This window comes from Bubalus kerabau, chromosome 10 (genome assembly GCF_029407905.1).
Source record: "Bubalus kerabau isolate K-KA32 ecotype Philippines breed swamp buffalo chromosome 10, PCC_UOA_SB_1v2, whole genome shotgun sequence".
NCBI classification, from domain to species: domain Eukaryota; kingdom Metazoa; phylum Chordata; class Mammalia; order Artiodactyla; family Bovidae; genus Bubalus; species Bubalus kerabau.
In genome coordinates, this window is record NC_073633.1 from 87,216,465 (window position 1) to 87,237,321 (window position 20,857).

The following is a 20,857-nucleotide window of genomic DNA, read 5'->3' on the forward strand; positions in this document are numbered from 1 at the left end:
ACAGGAATTATTCAGTCAATAAACTATAAATAGTCTATAAAAACTAAGTAACCACAGCATAGTGCATCAATTCAGTTCAGTTCAGTTCAGTCGCTCAGTCGTGTCCGACTCTTGGCGACCCCATGAATCACAGCACGCCAGGCCTCCGTGTCCATCACCAACTCCCGGAGTTCACCCAGACTCACGTCCATTGAGTCAGTGATGCCATCCAGCCATCTCATCCTCTATCGTCCCCTTCTCCTCCTGCCCCCAATCCCTCCCAGCATCAGAGTCTTTTCCAATGAGTCAACTCTTCGCATGAGGTGCCCAAAGTACTGGAGTTTCAGCTTTAGCATCATTCCTTCCAAAGAAATCCCAGGGCTGATCTCCTTCAGAATGGACTGGTTGGATCTCCTTGCAGTCAAAGGGACTCTCAAGAGTCTTTTCCAACACCACAGTTCAAAAGCATCAATTCTTTGGTGCTCAGCCTTCTTCACAGTCCAAGTCTCACATCCATACATGACCACAGGAAAAACCACAGCCTTGACTAGATGGACCTTTGTTGGCAAAGTAATGTCTCTGCTTTTGAATATGCTATCTAGGTTGGCCATAACTTTCCTTCCAAGGAGTAAGTGTCTTTTAATAGTGCATACAACAGACAAAACATGATAAAGTAAAACAGTATGAAGAGAAAAATTACAAACTATGGTTTTAAAAATATCTACACACAGGAATTTTCTTGGTGGTCCAGTGGTTAAGACTCCATGCTTCCATGCCACACAGTGAAGCCAAAAAAAAAAAAAAGAATCTACACATAGAAAAAGAAGACAAGGAAAATTCACAACACTGCTATGGTATTTGTGGGACATTGGTTTCGGTGAATAAGGTTGTTTTCCCTTTATCTTTCACATTGTCAGTAACTTTACTATTTTAATACTGAGTAATATGCAACTAAGAATAGAAAATCAGCTTAGTTACTACTTTAACAAAAATCCTTTGTGTTTGCAAAATGTACCTGGAAATATTTCAGAGAGAAAATACGGGGGGGAAAAGTCAAGATAAAGTAATTTATACAAATACCTTTATTTTGTTTTTAAACATATATAGCAGTAAACATGTGAGACAGGAAGCTGCTTAAGTCCAGAAGGGAAAAGGTTACAAAAGATACATTAAAAATATTTAGGTTGATAGCATGAGCATCCTTAACATCCTTTCTTAAAGAATAAGCACATTCTATACAAATGATTGTGACAAAGAATTTTAAAGTTCAAGAGCCTGTCACAGTAATGAGGTAAACCGTGGACAAGAGGAGTCTTGCCAGCTTCTCTCTTCTCCAATACTCACTGGAGTCTCATTCGTTTTTCAGGTGGGCCTTTAGTGCCCACTGTCTGTTGCACATTCTTTGCAGTCTCCTTCTCCTCAGATTTTACAGTCTCTGGTAGAGGTTCTGCCTCTTTCTTTGTCTGATCCACTAGACATCAAAAGCAGATTTTTTGGGAGGGGATGGTGGGTGGAGGGATGAGACCAGTTTAGACAATGGTTAATGTGAATGGTTCAGACTCTCAAATTCATTTAAACTACTTATCCCAAGTTCTAGATTTAGCTGTTTCATCAGGCAGATGTTTAAGAACCAATTTATTTTACCTGGTAAGACCCAAAACCTGGTAATACAAGCAAACTATGATACAACCTCAAATCACCTCAGCTTTTCCAAGCATCCTCAATACCTATTCATCCCACTCCAATTCATCTTTTAAATACTACTATAATCACCACAAAAACACCATCTTTTGGCAATTCAGCAAATCAAAACAAAGGTTAGGAGTAACAAATTGCCATTAGAGAGTCTAAAAGGACAAAATGACAATTCATCTCACATGTTATAGTTATTATTATTTCAAGTTTAATAAGAGTTATCAGATGAACCATACCTGGGACAGGCTTTTCTCCAGACTTTTGCTGTAAGTTTAAGAGTAGGGGAGGGAGGTGGAGGAAAAGGAGAAAAAAAACAGGGAAGGTTAGCAAAGCTTTCTTCTTCTTGACTTCATAATTTTCATTAAAATTATACCTGCATGCAAATTATATTATAAATTACTTCATGAAGAAGAACTACTATCCATGTACCATAAAAAGTAAACTTATTTTCTACTTCTTATCCTCCAGTTCCGAAAAGACACAAATGTAAAACTAGAACCAAAGAATCAAACATTTAAAAAAAAGAAAAACCTTGAACATCAATAAAGTCCTTTGTGTCTGCACTGAGGCTGCAATATTTTTAAAAAGTAGCTAAGGAGAATCCAATGAGAGGGAATAATGGAGCTTTTCAAAACTCCATAGACTTACTTGCTTAGGGGAAACAAGCTATAAGTAAGCAGAATGAAATCTGGATGACTGATTTTTAAAGTTGGCAGGTATCAGAAGTAAAGAAAGAGGTATTTTTCTCTGAATATAAGACTTCTGTTGAGTGAGTGCACTATTAGAAATCAAACTGCAGGAAAAAATGATGGGGGCACTAGGAGTCAGGAACAAGGTCAGATCCTTCATTCAGCACAGCAATTCTTTTACTTGAGTGGGCCCTGTCGTCTCTAGGATCTCTTTCCCAAGTTAAATGCTTTCAAACACTTTTCTCCTCCCCCGCTCCTTCTTCATCCTCAAGGCTCACAACCTACCCTTCACCATCAGCCAAGGAAGGTGTCAACATCCCAAACTCTCTCCCTTCTGTTGCTACTACTGCTAAGTCTCTTCAGTCATGTCCGACTCTGTGCGACCCCATAGACGGCAGCCCACCAGGCTCCCCCGTCCCTGGGATTCTCCAGGCAAGAACACTGGAGTGGCTTGCCATTTCATGCAGACATACATACATGAAAAATACTTCTCTATACTTCCCTGTCATCTCAGAATAAAAGTGTTCTAATAGAACACTTAATGCCTCTATTTGTTTTCTGAATTTCCTTCTGAATTTCCACGCCCGCCCTAAGCTTTCTTTTCTATTCCTACGACTAAAGGCTTCAAAATTTTCTGTTATCACATGCTCCAGAGTCATGCTGCCCACTGCCTACCAACCCACCCCAACTACAAGTTCTGGGAACCACTACACTTAATAAGACCAAAACTGAGTTCCCCATTATTACCCACTGTACAGAAAAGGTTAACACAGAAGGTCTGAGGCTTCGATCCTTAAAAGGGCCAGCTTGGAAGGTTAGCCTTTGACTGGTATCTGGAAACTTGGATTTCAGGAGGGTTCCCACCATTTCCTAACTGATAACGGCAGTTAATTATGCCTAGACTGTATTTACAACGCTGTTTTTGCTTCCTTCAAAGAATGTGGTGGAATTTTGGTATGTGCTAGGTGCGTGGGTGCTAAGTCCCTTCAGTTGTGTCCAACTCTGTGCGACTCTATGCACTATAGTCCGCCAGGCTCCTCTGTCCATGGGATCCTCCAGGTATGAATACTGGAGTGGGCTGCCAGGTCCTTCTCCAGGGGATCTTCCCAACCCAGGGACTGAACCCACATCTCATGTCTCATGCATTCGCAGGCAGGTTCTTTACCACTAGTGCCACCCGAGAAGCCCACATGTGTTAGGTAAAGGGCACCTGAAAAACCTCCCAAAACCTGGGCACCAAGTCTCTAACAGACTTCCTAGGGCAGAAACATCACAAACACGTTGCTGCATTTTCACTGTTGAAACAAAAGAGTATATCCCGTATGACTCTTGGGTTATGGGTTTAAGATAGTGACTGAACACTGGACTATAGAGTTAACAATAAACTCTTTTGTGGAGCATATAAAGTTCTTTTAAATATGACTTTAATCCAATTTTTAAGTCTCATATTTCACCACTCTTCCCTTCATAAAACATGTAAAAGTAATCAAACTTCAGAGTATTTTCTGGTTCTTTTTTTTTTTTTTTTACAAGTACACTACAGTATAACTGATATGCAAAATATGGCACATATTTGATATACACAACTTGGTGAGTCTGGACATATACATATACTGTGATACCATCATCATAATCAAGGTAATAAACATATCCATCACCTCCAAAAGATTCCTCTTGCTCCTTTAGTTTGGAGTTCTGTGTGTTTGTGTGCGCGCATGCTAAGAACACTCAATATGAGATCCACCCTCCTAGCAAGTTTTTAAATGCACAACACCATATTGTCAACTATAAGCAGTATGCTATACAGCCTATCTCTACAACTTATTCATATTCATAGAGCTGTAACTACATCCTTTTTACAACTCCTTATTTTCCTCTTCCTTCATCCTCTGGCAATCACTATAATGTTTCTGCACCTGTAAGTCTGACTACTGAATATTCTGGATACCTCATATAAGTGAAATCATACAGTATTCATCCTTCGGTGACTGACTTATCTCACTTAGCACAATTATCTCCCAGGTTCATCCATGATACCACAAATAGTACAATTTCCTTTTTTTTCTAAGACTGAATAATATTTAACTGTATGTCTATCCCACGGTTTCTTTTTTGGAAGTTAATTTAAGAGTTTATTATGATTTGTAAGTCTCATTTTAAAAACATCAGTCCATCAAACCATGTAGAAATAAGTACGCAAAAAGTCTACAAAACAAAACATACTTTAAACATGTTTAAGTAGAGAAGTTATCTGAAATTCTGGATTTTCAGTCACTTAATTATTTGCATTATTATGCAATGGCAGCCAAATAATCCTTAACTTCAGTTGGGGTAAGCCTCCTAAATCCAGCTTCATTGCAGATTCCAACTTCTATATTATCTTCTGTCATCTGCCCTTCAAAGCTTTCCTTTAGGGTTAATATGACTGTATGAATGGCATCTTCAAGTTCCAGATCTTCATTATATCTTTTCTCAAGGAAAGTTTTCCCATTCACATAGTTCTTTCCCATTGCTGTGGCTTTCCAGACAAAGTAAGCTCCAGATGGATCTGACCGAAATAAATATGGCCATCCTTCATTCCAACCACAGATAAGTAAAGAAACTTCAAATGGGCAAACACCACCTGACTGGGTGTATTCTATCACGGAAGCTACTCCCTGGACCAGCCGAGCTGTGGGAATGGGTTCTCGGTAAACGAGATAGCACTGTTGAGCTAGTTTTCGAGCTCTGTGCACCAGTCCCTTGTAATCTGGGCCCATGCCACTATACACCAAACCTATATGCTTGGTGATTGGTTCCACTTTGTGGACACTTCGCTCATCATACAGAATGGATTTCTGTTTCTTCTCAGTTGCCAAGACCATGCCACTTGCAGCTTTAATTGCCACTGAAGGAGCTCCTCCAGCTACAGCAGCCAAAGCATATTCTATTTGGACAAGTTTACCAGACGGGCTGAATGTAGTCAGCAAAAAGCTGTAACCACGCTCCACCACCTTTACCCGAAGACCTTATCCCAGTTTCTTTATCCATTCATCTGTTGATGGACATTATGGCTGCTTCCAGATTTTGGCTATTGTGAATCATGCTAAAATATTCACAATAATTATAAATGTGGGAGTACAGATAACTCAGATTTCAAACTATATTACAAAGCCACAGAAACCAAAACAGTATGGTACTGGAATAAAAACAGACACAGAGCAAGGGAACAGAACAGAGCCCAGAAATAAACCCATGTTTATATGGTCAATTTACACCACACACAAAAATTAACTCAAATGGATTAAAGACTTGAATGTAAGACCTGAAATCATAAAACTCCCAAAAGAACAGACAGTAAGTTCCCTGACATCAGTCCTGGTGATGACTTTTTGGGTATGACACCAAAAGCAAACATAAACAAGTGGGACTATATACATCAAACCAAAGAGTTTCTGCACAGCAAAGTAAATCATCAACAAAATGAAAAGGCAATCTACAAAATGGAAGGGAATATTTGCAAATCTCGTATCTGGTAAGAAGTTAATATCCAAAATATATAAAGAACTTATACAAGTTAACAGCATAAAACAAACACTTCAGTTAAAAACTGGGCAGAGGACCTGAATAGGTATTTTTCCAAAAAAGACACAGATGGCCAACGGATACATGAGAGGTGCTCAACATCACTAATCATCCAACACAGCACTGTAAAGCAATTACACTCCAATTAAAAAAAAAAAGACAACTGGTGAGAATGTTAAAAAAAAAAAGAAAAAGGACGAGAGGAACACTTGTGCACTAGTGGTGGAAATCTAGTGTAGCCACTATAGAAAACTGTATGCAGGTTCCCCTAAAAATTAGTAACAGAACCATCACAGGACCCAGCAACCCCATTTCTGGGTATATATTCAAAGGGAGTGAATACAAGATCTTGAACAGTTACCTGCATTCCCACGTTCACTGAAGCATTATTCACAAAAGTTAAGATACAGAAAACAACCTATACATCTGTCAACAGAAAGGATAAAGATGTGATGTGTATGTGTATGTATATGTGTGTGAGAGAGAATTATGTGATACACACACACACACACACACACACACACACACACACACACTGGAATATTATTCAGCCATGAGAAAGGATATCCTCCCATTTGTGAAAAAACGGATGAACTAAAAGAGTATTATACTAAGTGTTGAATAAGTCAGACGGAGAAAGCCAAATATGATATCATTTATATGTGGAATCTAAAATATTCAAACTCATAGAGAGAACAGAGTGGTTCCCACCAGTGGTTGAGGGAGTGGGGGAAATGGGAAGATGTTGGTCAAAGGTAAAAGATGAAGTGAGTTCTGGAAATCTAATGTGCAACTTGGTGATTACTGCTAGTATTACTGTAGTATACATTTGAAAGTTGCTAAGAGTAAGGAGATCAAACTAGTCAATCCTAAAGGAAATCAACTCTGAACACTCATTAGAAGGACGATGCTGAAGCTGAAGCTCCAATACTTTGGCCACCTGATGTGAAGAGCCGACTCACTGGAAAAGACCCTGATGCAGCAAAAGACTGAAGGCAGGAGAAGAAGGGGACAACAGAGGATGAGATGGTTGGATGGCATCACAGATTCAATGGACAAGAGTTTGAACAAACTCCAGGAGACAGTAAAGGACAGGGAAGCCTGGAGTGCTGTAGTCCATGGGGTTGCAACGAGTCAGACATGACTGAGTGACTGAACAAGAGAGTAAAACTTAAATGAACTCACCATAAAAAAGAAATAGTAATTATGTGACATGACAGAGGTATTAGCTAATGCTATGGTAGTAATCATTTTGCAATGTATAAGTGTATCAAATCCACAAGTTGTACATGTTAAACTTACACAACATTGTACACCAGTTATATCTCAATAAAGTTGATAATAAAAAGTTTATCCCTGAGTGTTTTTTGATGCTATTTTAAATGGAATTTTCTTGCTACTTTTACTGATAGTTTGTTGTTAGTATATAGACATGCAACTGATTTGGGGGTATTGATTTTATATCCTGAAACTTCACTGAATTCATGTATTGGTTCTAACAGTTTTTTAATGGAGGCATTAGGGTTTGCTATGCAAGCAGACAATTTTACTCCTTTCCTATTTGAATCCCTTTATTTTTTTGTTGCCTAATTTCTCTAGCTAGGCCTTCTAATACTGTGTTGAATAGAAGTATGGAGAATGTAATCTCTGTCTTGTTTTTCATCCTAAGAGAAAACGCTTTGTTCTTCCCGACTGAATATGATAGCTGTGGGTCTGTTACAAATGGCTTTTATTATGTTGAGGTGTGTTCCTTTCATACCTTTGTTTTTATTGTAACAGGATATTGAATTTTCCCAAATGCTTCTTCTGCCTCTACTGAGATGATTATGGGATTTTTATTCTTCATCCTGATAATGTAGTGTGTTATAATGATTGATTTTGGTTTGTTGAACCATCTCTGCATCCCAGGGATAAATCCCACTTGATGATGATATATGATCCTCTTAATGGGCTACTGCATTTAATTTGCTAGTATTTCATTGAGAATTTTTGCACCTATTTTTACTAGGAATATTGGTCTGCAGTTTTCTTGTCTTATAGCATCTGTGTCTTTGGTATCAGAGCAATGCTGGCCTCATAAAATGAATCTGGAAGTGTTCCCTCCTCTTCGGTTTTTTTGACGAGTCTGAGAATGGTGTTAATTATCTTTAAATGTTTGGCAGAATTCACCCATGAAGTCATCTCTTCCTGGACTTTTCTTTGTTGGGAGGTTTAAGATTACTGATTCAGTTCTCCTTACTCATTATCGGTCTGTTCAGATTTTCTATTTCTTAATGAGTCAGTCTTTGGTAGGTCATGTATCGAGGAATTTCTTATAGGTTAACCAATTTCTTGGCATATAAACTGTTTACAGTAGTCTCTTATGATCATTTTATTTCCATGGCTTCAGCAGTAATGTCTCAAATTTTACTTGAGTCTTTTTTGTTAGTCTAGCTAAAATTTAGTCAATTTTATCTTTTGAAAACACCAGCTCTTAGTTCCTTTGCCTTGTTGTTGTTTGCTTGTTTTTTAAATTGAAGTATAGTTGATTTAAAATGTTGTGTTAGTTTCTGGTGTACCATTGATTCTTTTCTATTATTTTTCTAGTCTCTATCAGTAGAAGTTAAACAACACATTCCTGAACACCAAGAGGCCAAAGAAGGAATAAAAAAGGAGAATCAGAAATCATATGGAGAGAAATGAAATTGAAAACATATCAGAATTTACAGGACAGCAAAAGAAGTACTATGAGGGAAGTTTACAGTGATAAAACCCTTCATTAAAAAGAAGGAAATACCTCGAAAAATATAACTTTCCACCTCAGGAAATTAGCAAAAGAACAAACAAGGGATTTTCTTGGTTTCTGAGTTTATTTTCATCGATAATTTTCATGTTTTTGTTTTGCATTTTCCGTTTCCCTTTCCTAAATCAGCACTGCCCCCCAAAAACGTGAGCCACAAATGCAACTATATATGTCATTTTAAATTTTCTAGTAGTCACATTTTCAGAAACAGATGAACTTTAATATTTTTAACCAAATGTATTTCAAATAGTATTCTAGACATATAACCAATAATTTTAAACTAGATATTTTATACATATTTTTATGTACTAAGTCCTTGAACCCAGTATGTCTTCCACACATATCACAACTCACTATGGACTAGGCGTGTTTCAAATGCACAACACCACATGTGCTGAGGGTCTATTATACTGTGTAGGTCTAGATATTCTGCCTCCAACATTCCTAGTATATACTATGTACTCACAGAATGAATGGTCAACCACACCTAATCTCTTACACTCTGTAGTCACTACTCAGTATCTTACATACAGCTGTAATTCACTGATTTATTTATTCAACAGACATTGTTTCATCTTCAAGTGCAATTCATGAGATTTCTCTAAACTGACTTTTCTGAGTTCTAACTGGGCCTCTGCTCCCTTCAGTACCGTATCACCATTCCAACAGCACATTTCATCCAGTAGAGTCAAAGAAGGGCTTGGAAGGGGAGGTCTGTTTTAAAATCATCTCAGGGTGTGAAAACTCTCAATCAGAAACTACCCTTGAAAATCTCTTAAATAGGCCCTCAACAAGAAAAACAGTATCTATGACCTTAAGTCTAAGTATCTAAGTTGTATCCGACTCTTGCAACCCCATGGACTGCAGCCCACCAGGCTCCTCTGTCCATGGAATTCTCCAGGCAAGAATACTGGAGTGGGTTGCCATTTCCTTCACCAGGGGATCTTCCTGACCTGGGATTGAACCTAGGTCTCCTGCATTGCAAGCCAATTCTTTACCAACTGAGCTATGAGGGAACCCCATCTATAACCTTGTGTGTATACAATCCTGTAAAGACAAATAAGAGCTGAGACAAATCATGAGAATAACATGTTCACATATTCCATTTCACACCTACTTCTCTGCCAAAGCTCATTCAGTAGACCTGCTATTGCTGTTGGAATACCCAAAGTAACATAATAAAATTCATTTTAATTTCAACACCAGTACGACATAAGCCTATTTATTTTTACTCCTGCCTCCTCCATTTGTTATGCAAAACCCTCCACATCAAATGTGCTATTGTGTTACAAAAGTTTAAACTATTCTATCATTTAACAACTTAAATATCCACTATATTCAGGCTAGAAGGTAGCATACAGCGTGACAGCATGAGTTCCAAATTCTAGTTTTGTTACCAACACTTTCAGCAACCTTCTGAATATATTATCTATAAGCAGGCCTCACAGTCTGTGAGGATTCCATAAGGAATTAAACTTCAGAGCACAGAATAGTATTAATTAGATTCCCTTTATCCATTTTTTCCATTAAGTCCTTGAAAAACTTTCGATTCAGTTTTTATGTTTAGATCACATCTGAAACAGTTCTTACTTAAAAATTAAAATGTCAGGAAAAAGTGTTGTATCAAAATTAGCCACATGTATTCTCATTACCTGCACAAATTTGGGTGGAAATTTTTGTCTAAGATCTAGGAGCAAAGCATCCACACGCTGTCTCTGGAAAATAGAACTTGGTTCTTCTTTCCTTTTGACTTTAGGTTTGACTTTATCTATTAAAATATGAAGTCCAAATCAAAACACTAATTACTTTGGTGCCTTATATTTTACAAATCTTTGTCTGCCACAAATACATTCAAATTTCATTTTTTTTAATGGCTGCTATTCCAAAGGCAATCCCCCCAAATACATTAAACATAGCATAAGGACAGAAGCATTCAAACTCCCTCTGAAATGAGGTTAAAATTCTAACATTTAAAAAGCTGACATATCTTTTAAAGATATTTCAGTTTTAGCATGGATAGACACTGTTCTTACGTTTTCATAATAATTATGAAATAATTAAATAATTATGAAAAACTTTAAGGCTACATTTTCCATAATTATCTAACATGTTCTGATTATGTCTGAAATTATCTTATGTTTACTTTAAGTGTATTAAATTTGTTTTTCCCACAAAACCTAATAGGCACAAATGGAAAATGTAATTTTCATAAATTTAAGTTACCATACTCAATTATGAAGACTATAATCCACTAAAAATCAGGACAAACCAGACAACAAAAGATCATGAAGAGAGAAAAGAACTTACAAGAAAAATCCTGAAATTAATCACGTGTGGGAGTTTTCCTGAGAGGGGAATGTGCTGGTGGGTTGTTTCCAAAGGATGGGTTCCAGTTAAGTTTTACTTCAAATACTTCATTAGGGGAAAGAGCTCTTGGGAGAAGTTTATTCAACTCATGCAAACTTTCCTAAGTCAAATGTTGTCGCCAGCACCTACTATCAAGAATAAATACAACTACATCTCAAAGACCCTCTATTCCACGGGTCTGAATTTTATTTCAAGCCTACCTTTTCCATAGTAATTCATCCTAAGTTGCTATTTCTCTAAAGAGAAATGCAGAATATAGGTATACTGCTGTAGATATGTTTCTAGAAGTATTTTTATTGGCAAAATATGGTACAGAACAAGTAGTGGATTAGCAGCTATGGAAACTAGACACCTGGCATCACAACAGGTGGTCATATGGAAAAATCAGAAACAGACTGGTAATGGAGATATGGCTTTAAGAGCACCTCCCCTAGTTCAAAGACTCAGATTTAGGTTCCAGGCTTCAAGATGACTCAAGAGTTAAGAAAGAAGGAAATATCATCATTACTCTTTCCTCATTATTGATTTCCCTTATGTTTTCTAAATATTTTAAAACCTTGAATCAACTTATCAATAACGTCACTTACCAAAGAGATTAAAATTTATACCTGCTGTTGCTATGGGAATGCTATGACTACCACGTCTAGTTGCAAGAAACCTAGCTCTGACAATGTTATCATCCTATGAAATTTTCCTATTAGAGGTAAAATACACCAAGAAATCACTGATAGCCATTTTTCAAAAGAAAAACAGCTTCATCCTCCAAGTAACAAAAAGTGTTTTAGGAGGGTCCAGGTGTCCCACCTACCTTGCTCTTCGTGATCTTTGAAGTGCCACCAATACCCTTTGGAAGGGTGATATCGACAGTATGACATAGCTTCATCAAAAGCTGACTGAATGCCATGCACTGCAGTAAGCTGATAAAGGGAAACCCAATTATGAACTTTTCATCAGTCATCCATAATTTACAAAGTAACTACAAAGTATTACATGTGCAAAGACAGTAATTCTGTTTTTCAGAACCTGAATCACTATGTATCTGGGGCTGTGGTATATACTTTGAACATGGAGCTGGCCCACAGGAAGCAATGCTTAAGACATTCTAATGGTCAACACTTTATTCCAAGGGAGAGGAGTTCCTGTTTAATTCTTGGAAGCAAGGTAGTTCAGCTAGAAGTTTTCTGTAATGTTTAAAGAATGTAAAGACACTTACCACTCTAGAGTTTATAACTGACCCCAAGTCTGGTGCCTGATAGATCACTCCAGCAATAATATAGTAATCAGCCAGTGGGATAACTAAAGCAGTGCGAGAAACAAATGTTTATTAATACAGCTATGCACACAAACTGCTAAATACACTTCCTTAAGAACTAAAGTTTGACATTTTCCCATATTAAAGCTTAAGGTGGGATTTGCCAATTCCTGTTTTTGTAAATAAAGTTATATAGAAAAATCAGCACACCCCTTCATTTGCATCATCATCTAAGGCTGCTACAGCACTAGGGGAGTGGTCTCAGAGACCATGAGGCCCACACAGCCTAAATACTTAGTCTTTGCGATGTGGACCATCACAGAAGTGTGCTAACCTTTGCTCTAGGACCAGTGCTTCTTAAACTTACTGATCATCTGAATCATCTGAGTATCTTGTTAAAATTAGACTCTGAGTAGTAACGACAATGCATTGCTAACAAATTCCTAAGTGATCCAATGCTGCTGTCAGTCAACCACACTTTGGGGAATAAGACCTTAGAGCACGAGAGATTTAGGGTCCAGGATGAAGGTATCAGACGCACTGAACTTGGTTCTGTGCTCCAGTCCAAGGTTCTAAGGAATAAAAGAGCTGCTAGTGAGGCTGGTGTCATCGTGGGTCACTTCTGTACCTGGAATCCTTCCATTATGGAAACTGTGTACCTGGGGAGGGACTCTGATCTTTGATTTTGAAAGTTAGTTTGGATTCTTGACTCTGGAACCACAACTTCATTAGCAAAGTCATTCTCTGGAATCAACACCAGGGTGAAGGTTGTTCTCTAAGGTCTTGAAGAGAGTATGTGATTTAGGAGATGTAGCTGATCATCTCTGGAATGAGTGACTAGCTCTTTGATTCAAAATCAAGTCTGAATTCTATACTCTTCATACGATTTCTAAAGCAAGTTTTTATTTGGTAACATAACCCAAAGAAGACTTTTGGTTCAATGTGTCGATGACAGTTTTCAACTGATCTTTTATGAATCTGGTGCAACGGCATCTACCAGGAATTAAACATGATTTCCTTCTGAGAGACTAGAATTTTGACAGGCATGTAGAGGATGTCTACACGATCAGCCCTCAATAAAAATTCTGGACTCAAGAGTCTCTAAGGGTCTTCCCTGAGCAGACATCTTATGCACGTGGGGGTGCATTTCACTATTGGAGGGAGGGTGGACTTGGTGTGGCCCCTCACAGAAGGGAAAGCATGGGAAGCCTACACATGGATTCCTATAGATCCCTAAAACAGAACCCAATCCAAAAACATAAGAACATACAGCTCAGGAGTCAATATATCATGGTATTTTCAGAAGAAATTAATACCTGAAGTTTACACATTTTACCTTGAGTAGGGGACTGCCGCTGTTGCTTCCGAATGATAAAAAGAATGGGCTCTTGAGCATGTAAAAGGATGTATTCCACTCCAACCATCTGACTGAAAACAGGAGACAAAAATTCAGAGATCTATGAATGCCCTACAAACAATTCTGCAGAACATTCAATTATATAAAAGCAGAGCAACATTGTAAATAGGATAAAACTGCCTATGTGTGATATTAAAAACTGGCTGTTCAATAGAACTGGCTGTTTTTCCCAGGTAGGTGGAGCACAGATAAAGTAAGATTTGGTTTTTAAACAACAATAAAATTTCTCTATAAAAATTCATGATGAACTTATGTTAGAGCATTTTCAGTCATGAAAGTACACTGAACTTACATTTCATAAAAGGCAACTAAAATACCCACGATGCTTCTTGACCAAAGAGATCTACAAATATATATAAAATATTAAAATATACATGAACACTATATCTGTCTTAATTATATATCTCTATTATATATTCTACCCAACCAGAAAACATCAAACCTTATCCTCACCTCCAACAAATTTTCTCCTGACATACTGTATTTAAAAGCAACATCAAGATGCTTCAGTAAATGTACATATTTACCTCACAACAAAAGCTATTTAAAATACCAGAAATTTAATTACCTGGAATCCACGCTCCCCATGTTTAGCTGACAGATGAAAAACTCTATTACCCAGTTGTTTCAGAAACTTTTGTATCAGTAATAAATTCTTAATTATTTAGCATTTGAAGTCTGAAGAATCTTGCTTTGTATTTGTATGGCTAAAATTTTACTTGTCATACAAAAAAAAAATTTCTATAAACGGCACTATGGTTTAAGATATTAAATTAGATGTAGAGGAGATAATAAATACAGTTACCTGGTTAAAGACAACAGAGCTGCATTGTTAAAATCAATGACATCTACATCTAAACTTTATATTGCATTTATCTACATCTAAACTTTATACTGCATTTTAAATGGACTATAATATAGGAAGTTATAAAGAAAAGACTTCCTAGGTTACAAGTGACTACTAATAATTCTTTTGCATGTCAAACTTGTACAAACAAAACTCCGGTTCTTCCAAAACTTCTACTCTGTACTTCATGATCCACAGCTGGAAAGAAATATTCATTACAAAATCTGTAGCTGGCAAAGATGCTACCTTCTTACTAATAACTTACTTTAAGTGCTCTAAAGTTAGCCTCTGCATTTTGACCACTTCGTTATTACATGTCCTGTCATAAAAAGGATTACTTCTTTCTGAAAAATAATCCAGGACACTTCCACTGTTCAAAATAGGGATCCAGGAACTGTCAACCCAAGAGATTCCCAGCAGATTATCTTCAAAAAAAAGAAACAAAATGATAAAGGATGAGAAAAGAGAAAAAAATCCAATCCAACAAACATTTATTATGCATATAACATGGGAGGCACTGTGAATATAAGAATGTCATGGATCCTAAACTATATACCCTCACAGTCTAACAGAAGTGATAAGTATGCAAGAAAACAATGACAACACAACATTAAGAACTATAATAAAGATGTGAATAAATATATTATGGGAGCACAGTGGAGCGAGCAGAATACCTCACCTGAGGGAACAGAAATGACTTTTCCTGGGGTGAGGAGAAGGTGGGTTTTAGCAGGTGAGTTTTAACATATGTTAAAGAATAGATAGAGGCTCACCATGGAGAAAAGAGAAGCAAAGCAATTCCAAGCAGAGAGAATGTAAATACAAAGGTAGGGAAATATAAAAATACATGATTTAAGGTTTAGGTGAAGACATTTTAAGACTTGAAATCTAGAGAAGTCTTTATTGGAAATCCTGAGTTTTTATAATGCTGGCAACTAATTCAAAAATTTTCAAACAATACTCATGCCAAAGAAAACACATCCACTGCCACTAGTCTGAGATGTTCCAGTTAAAGAGACAGAAATGTTAGGAAGCTATTATCATAGATGAGATAATAATGATGTAAAGGGGGCAAATGAAAAGTTGGATGCCCTTAATTACAGCCATACAATGTCATATTTTAAAGAATTAAACCTTAAATTTTTCAAAATGGAAAAAGAAAAAGACAGACATGGAAAGTAGGGCTAGACAGCTTTAATTGAGCTTTTACTGGTTAACAGCTACAATGTTTCCTAACACCGACAGTACTAAGTCCCACTAGGTGTTAAGTCATGAATGTCAAACTGCCTATATAATACTGGTTGAAGGAGGTAGAACTGAAAACTTGAATCTCTTCTAAACTGTACATATTTCTGGCATCTATAAAGAAGTCAGACCTAATTCAAGGTGACAAGCAATTTAGAGGACAATGAATCAAATTGAAAAAGCAATTACACAAAGGTAAAACATGTTGTGTACATTATAAAATAAAGGAAGAATAGACGAAGCATGTTAATGACCAAATAATCAGTAGAGATCACTGAGATGGCCCATCATAAATGGACCATGCCATAAACAAATATTTAACATGCCAGGAAAAAACATTTTCAGAAAAAGAAAGGTTTTCCAATGAAAAACAACTAAAGATAATCATTATTTTCAGCTTTAAACACTACAGTCCAGTTACTAAAGTTGTTTTCCTTAAACTTTCTCACACTTTTCTTTTTTATTTACTTAGGAACAATTATATAAAAGCATTTGCAGAAGAACAATTTGAGGTTGGTTTCTTCTTTACATAGTAACTATGTCTATATGGTGTTATAAGTTATCGCAAACCATTATAGTATCACAGATCATTTCAGCATAGGCAGAAAAATAATCTGCAGAAGCAAATAAATGTATAATTATAGATTCTTCCTATCCACAATTATAGAGTGTTAATAGATATGGGCATGAGGCGATGAGGACCTAGTAGAAGGCAATGGCAATATACAGCAAGATAAAAACAAAAGAAACATTTTTAGGAGGGAAAAGAGACAATTTTCTGAATGACCAATTATAAAGTCAGCGAGCTTGCTGCTGCTGCTGCTGCTAAGTCACTTCAGTCGTGTTCGACTCTGTGCGACCCCATAGAGGGCAGCACACCAGGCTCCCCCATCCCTGGGATTCTCCAGGCAAGAACACTGGAGTGGGTTGCCATTTCTTTCTCCAATGCATGAAAGGGAAAAGTGAAAGTGAAGTCTCTCAGTCGTGTCCGACTCTTAGCAACCCCATGGACTGCAGCTCACCAGGCTCCTCCGTCCATGGGATTTTCCAGGCAAGAGTAGTGGAGTGGGGTGCCACTGCCTTCTCCAGTCAGTGAGCTTAGGAACCAGTAAATGATTTATGAAGATGTAATGAATTCAGCTTGAATACACTGATCATATGGATCATGAAATCAGACTCTCAGTACAAATTACAAATGTCATCTGATCCAAGTGACTGTTCAGTAAATTCTCTCAACAATTTTCTTCATCTGGCTGTTTCTTGATCAGCAATTTTATGTCATATTTTCCTCATTTAGTAAACTAGTCAAAGATAAAAAGTAAGGTGAGTATGACCTGGAAATAAATACAGAGAACAATATTTACCACTTTTGAACACTAACAGTACAGACACTAACTACTTTACCCAATAACTCAAGATTGGTACTATTATTAATATTAGTTTACAAAAGAAAAACCTGAAACACAGCAAGGTTAACTCGTCAAGGTCACAGAACCACTAAATGGTAGACTTGAGATTTGAAACCAGGCAGCTCAGCTCCAGAGCCCACACACGTCTACACTTGGCGGCCTCAAAATCAAAATACTGAGTCAGGAGAATTTCTGAGAGAAGTTAGGGCTGATAACACAGATTTGGAGACCACTAGTAGAACAACGAGTGCTGTCCTGTAGAAGAGGTAGTCTAATCAAATTCATTTCCTCTTCTCCACTCCTTTTGCCAGTATCACATCTAATCTTCCAAGTGTCACTTGGACAGCAGCCTCCTTAAGGGGCTTCCTGTCTCCAGATCTTCTCTCAATCCTATTCAGCCTTAAAAATGCCACTTATACGTTTAAAAAAAAAAAAAAAAAGATTGATTTTATTATTTTTGGCTCTGCTGGGTCTCTGTTGCTGCGAGCGGGCTTTAGAGCAGGGGCTACGTTCGCTGCAGTGCATAGGCTTCTCACTACAGTGGCTTCTTTGTTGCAAAGCACGCCGGCCCGCTAGCTGTGGCCCATGGGCTTAGTTAGTTGCCCCATGGCATGTGGAATTTTCCCAGACCAGAGATCAGACCTGTATCCCCTGGATTGGCAGGCAAATTATTAACCACTCGACCACCGGGGAAGCCCAACTTGTACATTTTTGAGTGAGAGCTGCATAATACGTCATGATATTCTATGCAAAATTTAATCATGTCACTTCTTACTTAAAGAGCAGCAGTGCATCTACAGTCTAAAAGAACAAGGTCCAAATTCTTTATTTCACAATCTAGCTCCAGTATGCCTACTTTACTGCCCACAATTCACCATCACACAGCGGAATGGCACAAGGAACAAGTATTGACAACTATAAGACTTCAGGCGAGTTAACCTCCCCATGCCTTACTTTTCTTATCTATAAAACAAGGATTACTATGTATGTAAAAGGTTTAGTACATTGTAAAAATCCAGTGTCAATTATGATGATGGTGGTGGTAGTGCTGATAGTCAATTTCATTTAAGATTACTATGACTGACCTTATTTCTGGCTTAACCAAGGCTATCCTAGTTTGGGCCTCTTTTTTCTTTTTTTTTCTAGTTTATACACTTTTTTGGAAAAAATAGAAACCTCTTTCTCAAAAGGGTATAGGTTTACCAGAAAATTCAAAGGGTCATGTTAGATTAAACTCATTTCAAATGTTACTAATCTCTGCAAAGTCTTTCTCCAGTTTGCAAGGTAGAAATAATGGTTTCTTTCTCTATGTTCTCATAGCAGTTTCTATATACTTCAATTATTAATAACCCACAAATACAAATGTGTTCCCATTAAATGCTGACTTTTTAAGAAACTGGGGCTGTGGGTTACTAATCAAAACTAGCACAGGATCTGACTGGTAAGAGTTAGAAAAAGTTTATTAATTCATGATTAAGGGCTAAAGGTAAGTTATTCTACTGGTCATAAATTTACACATACTCCAGTATCCAAAGATGTTCGTTTACAAAATAGTTAACTGGGTGGTGTGTGGCTGTAAAATAGAATACCTTAGCTCTCCCACATAGAAACTACCTAAGACCACAGCCCAATAAAGAGAATACACTACCAAAACAAGCAGACTCCAACTACTACTTACCATCTCCACTGTTACCACCCTAGTCTGAGCTATCCCCAAATCCCCATTCATTACAAAAATGGCCTTCTAACTAGCCTCCCTAATTTCACCATTGCTCTCCTGCACTGTTCTCAGCAGCCAAGGTGATCATAAGAAAGAGTAAGTTACATTATGTTCATCCTCTTTGGTCTGAACCCTCCAGTGGTTCTCCGTTTTTACTCAGAGGAAAAGCCAAAGACCTTAGGACAGCCTACAATTCCTATATGACCACATCACCAATTCTCTCTGACCTCCTCTACTTCAGGCCTCCTCACTCACTCGGCTTCAGCCATACTGGCATCCTTGCTGTTCTGACACACCAGACACATCCCCACCTTAGAGTCTCTGCAATGGCCTTAACAAATCTAAATAAAAAGTGAAAGTGAAAGTCGCTCAGTCGTCTCCGACTCTTTGCGACCCCATGGACTATACAGTCCATGGAATTCTCCAGGCCAGAATAATGGAGTGGGTGGGTAGCCTTTCCCTTCTCCAGGGGATCTTCCCAACCCAGGGATCGAACCAGTTCTCCCGCTTGGCAGGTGGATTCTTTACCAGCTGAGCCACAGGGAAGTTTAAAGTTATGAAAACTAAACAGACTGATAGACTTTTTATTTTTTATTCAATTGCAAGCGAGAGCGTGTTAACATGGCCCTAACAAAGCTCTCTGACAACAAGCGAGTAATGAAATTAGGTACTTGATATTCTTACTTATAATGAAAGAAAAACATATAGTAAGCATTATTCAGAAATGCTGAAGATCACTAGACATTTTGACAATATATGTGACAATATATTTGCAATGCATGTGCCAGACTCCAATATGGTCAGTAAAGAAAAAGGAATATCAAACGTCAGGATTAAGGCGGCCCCCAGGCCAAGTTCCAAGGATGAACCAAACCCTGTCGGCGGCTTATTACCCTACCCGCTTCTCTACCCAAAGGCCGTTCCTTCACCCGGATAGAGAGCCCCAGCCAATACTGATGGAGAGATATGTATGTAGAACAACACCGCAGCTATCAGGGCTCAAAGCCCAGGGCTTCTTCCAACCCCCTTCGTTTTAACGTTTCTAAGAGACTCCTGAAGAACTGCGAAAATCTAGGCGGTTTTCCGCCAGATTAGAGCTTCGTGTCGTTCAGAAAAAAAAAAACAATCACAAGAGCCTGGCAGACATCATAAAGGAAACAGAATTTTGCACTCAAGAGCTATAAATCCCTAAACCAGGCCCCAGACAATCAGAAAACAAAGGATGATAACACAGGTTACCTCGGATATCCACCGCCGCCATAACTCCGAAAGCGTTCTCAGGCCCTTCTTCCGGCTCAGAGAAAACGTCACAACTCAGAGACGAAAGAGGATGCAGAGCGAGCGGAAGAACGTCGAGGAGGAACCAAAAGAGGGCGAGGCAGGCAGATGAGGGGGTGGAGCGGCGAAGGGGAGAGGGCGGGACTGAGACCGAGTGGGCGGGGCTAGGAGGCGGAGTGGGGAGGGGAGGAGGGGATGGGAGAGCCTTGCTGGAAAGAGCTGCTGCTCCTGCTAGATCGCTTCAGTCGTGTCCAACTCTGTGCGACCCCATAGACGGCAGCCCACCAGGCTCCCCCGTCCCTGGGATTCTCCAGGCAAGAGTACTGGAGTGGGGTGCCATTGCCTTCTCCATGCTGGAAAGAGAGAGCAGATTCAAAGAAAGGAGAGGTAGAAGCAGGAGATGCTATCGGGTTAAAAGTTTGGAGACTTTGAGAAAAGAGGGACTGAGCAGAGGCCTGCCCAACGCCCATCACTGAGGGATTCGAAAATTCCACCTTGATCTGTGATCGTTTTAAAAAAACAAATTCTGATTGTGCAGAATTGGGGGTGGTAACATTTTTAATTTTAAAAACTGCTGCTGGCGTATTCAGTGAACTGCTCAGTTTAGGAGCCA

The 20,857-nt window shown here is 38.2% G+C and overlaps 2 protein-coding genes across 5 annotated transcripts; both read right to left on the minus strand.

The window, feature by feature from the left end:
* Positions 1-1,046: 1,046 nt before the first annotated feature.
* MED6 (mediator complex subunit 6) lies at positions 1,047-20,351 on the minus strand. 4 transcript variants are annotated; one of them, XM_055538487.1, is made up of 9 exons: positions 20,206-20,351; positions 14,858-15,017; positions 14,038-14,088; positions 13,665-13,756; positions 12,290-12,372; positions 11,885-11,993; positions 10,362-10,477; positions 1,911-1,935; positions 1,047-1,450 (listed from the first exon to the last, which is right to left on the minus strand). In XM_055538487.1, the coding sequence occupies exons 1-9, from the start codon at positions 20,225-20,227 to the stop codon at positions 1,320-1,322; spliced, it is 789 nt and encodes a 262-aa protein (XP_055394462.1). In that variant the 5' UTR covers positions 20,228-20,351; the 3' UTR covers positions 1,047-1,319. The 4 variants fall into 4 exon arrangements, with proteins under 4 accessions (XP_055394462.1, XP_055394461.1, XP_055394463.1 ...); XM_055538486.1 differs by having other exon boundaries at positions 1,911-1,938; XM_055538488.1 differs by lacking the exon at positions 14,038-14,088 and having other exon boundaries at positions 1,911-1,938.
* Positions 4,468-8,170, minus strand: LOC129620720 (proteasome subunit alpha type-2-like). Its single transcript, XM_055536464.1, has 2 exons — positions 8,167-8,170; positions 4,468-5,370 (listed from the first exon to the last, which is right to left on the minus strand). The coding sequence occupies exons 1-2, from the start codon at positions 8,168-8,170 to the stop codon at positions 4,655-4,657; spliced, it is 720 nt and encodes a 239-aa protein (XP_055392439.1). The 3' UTR covers positions 4,468-4,654.
* Positions 20,352-20,857: the final 506 nt, after the last annotated feature.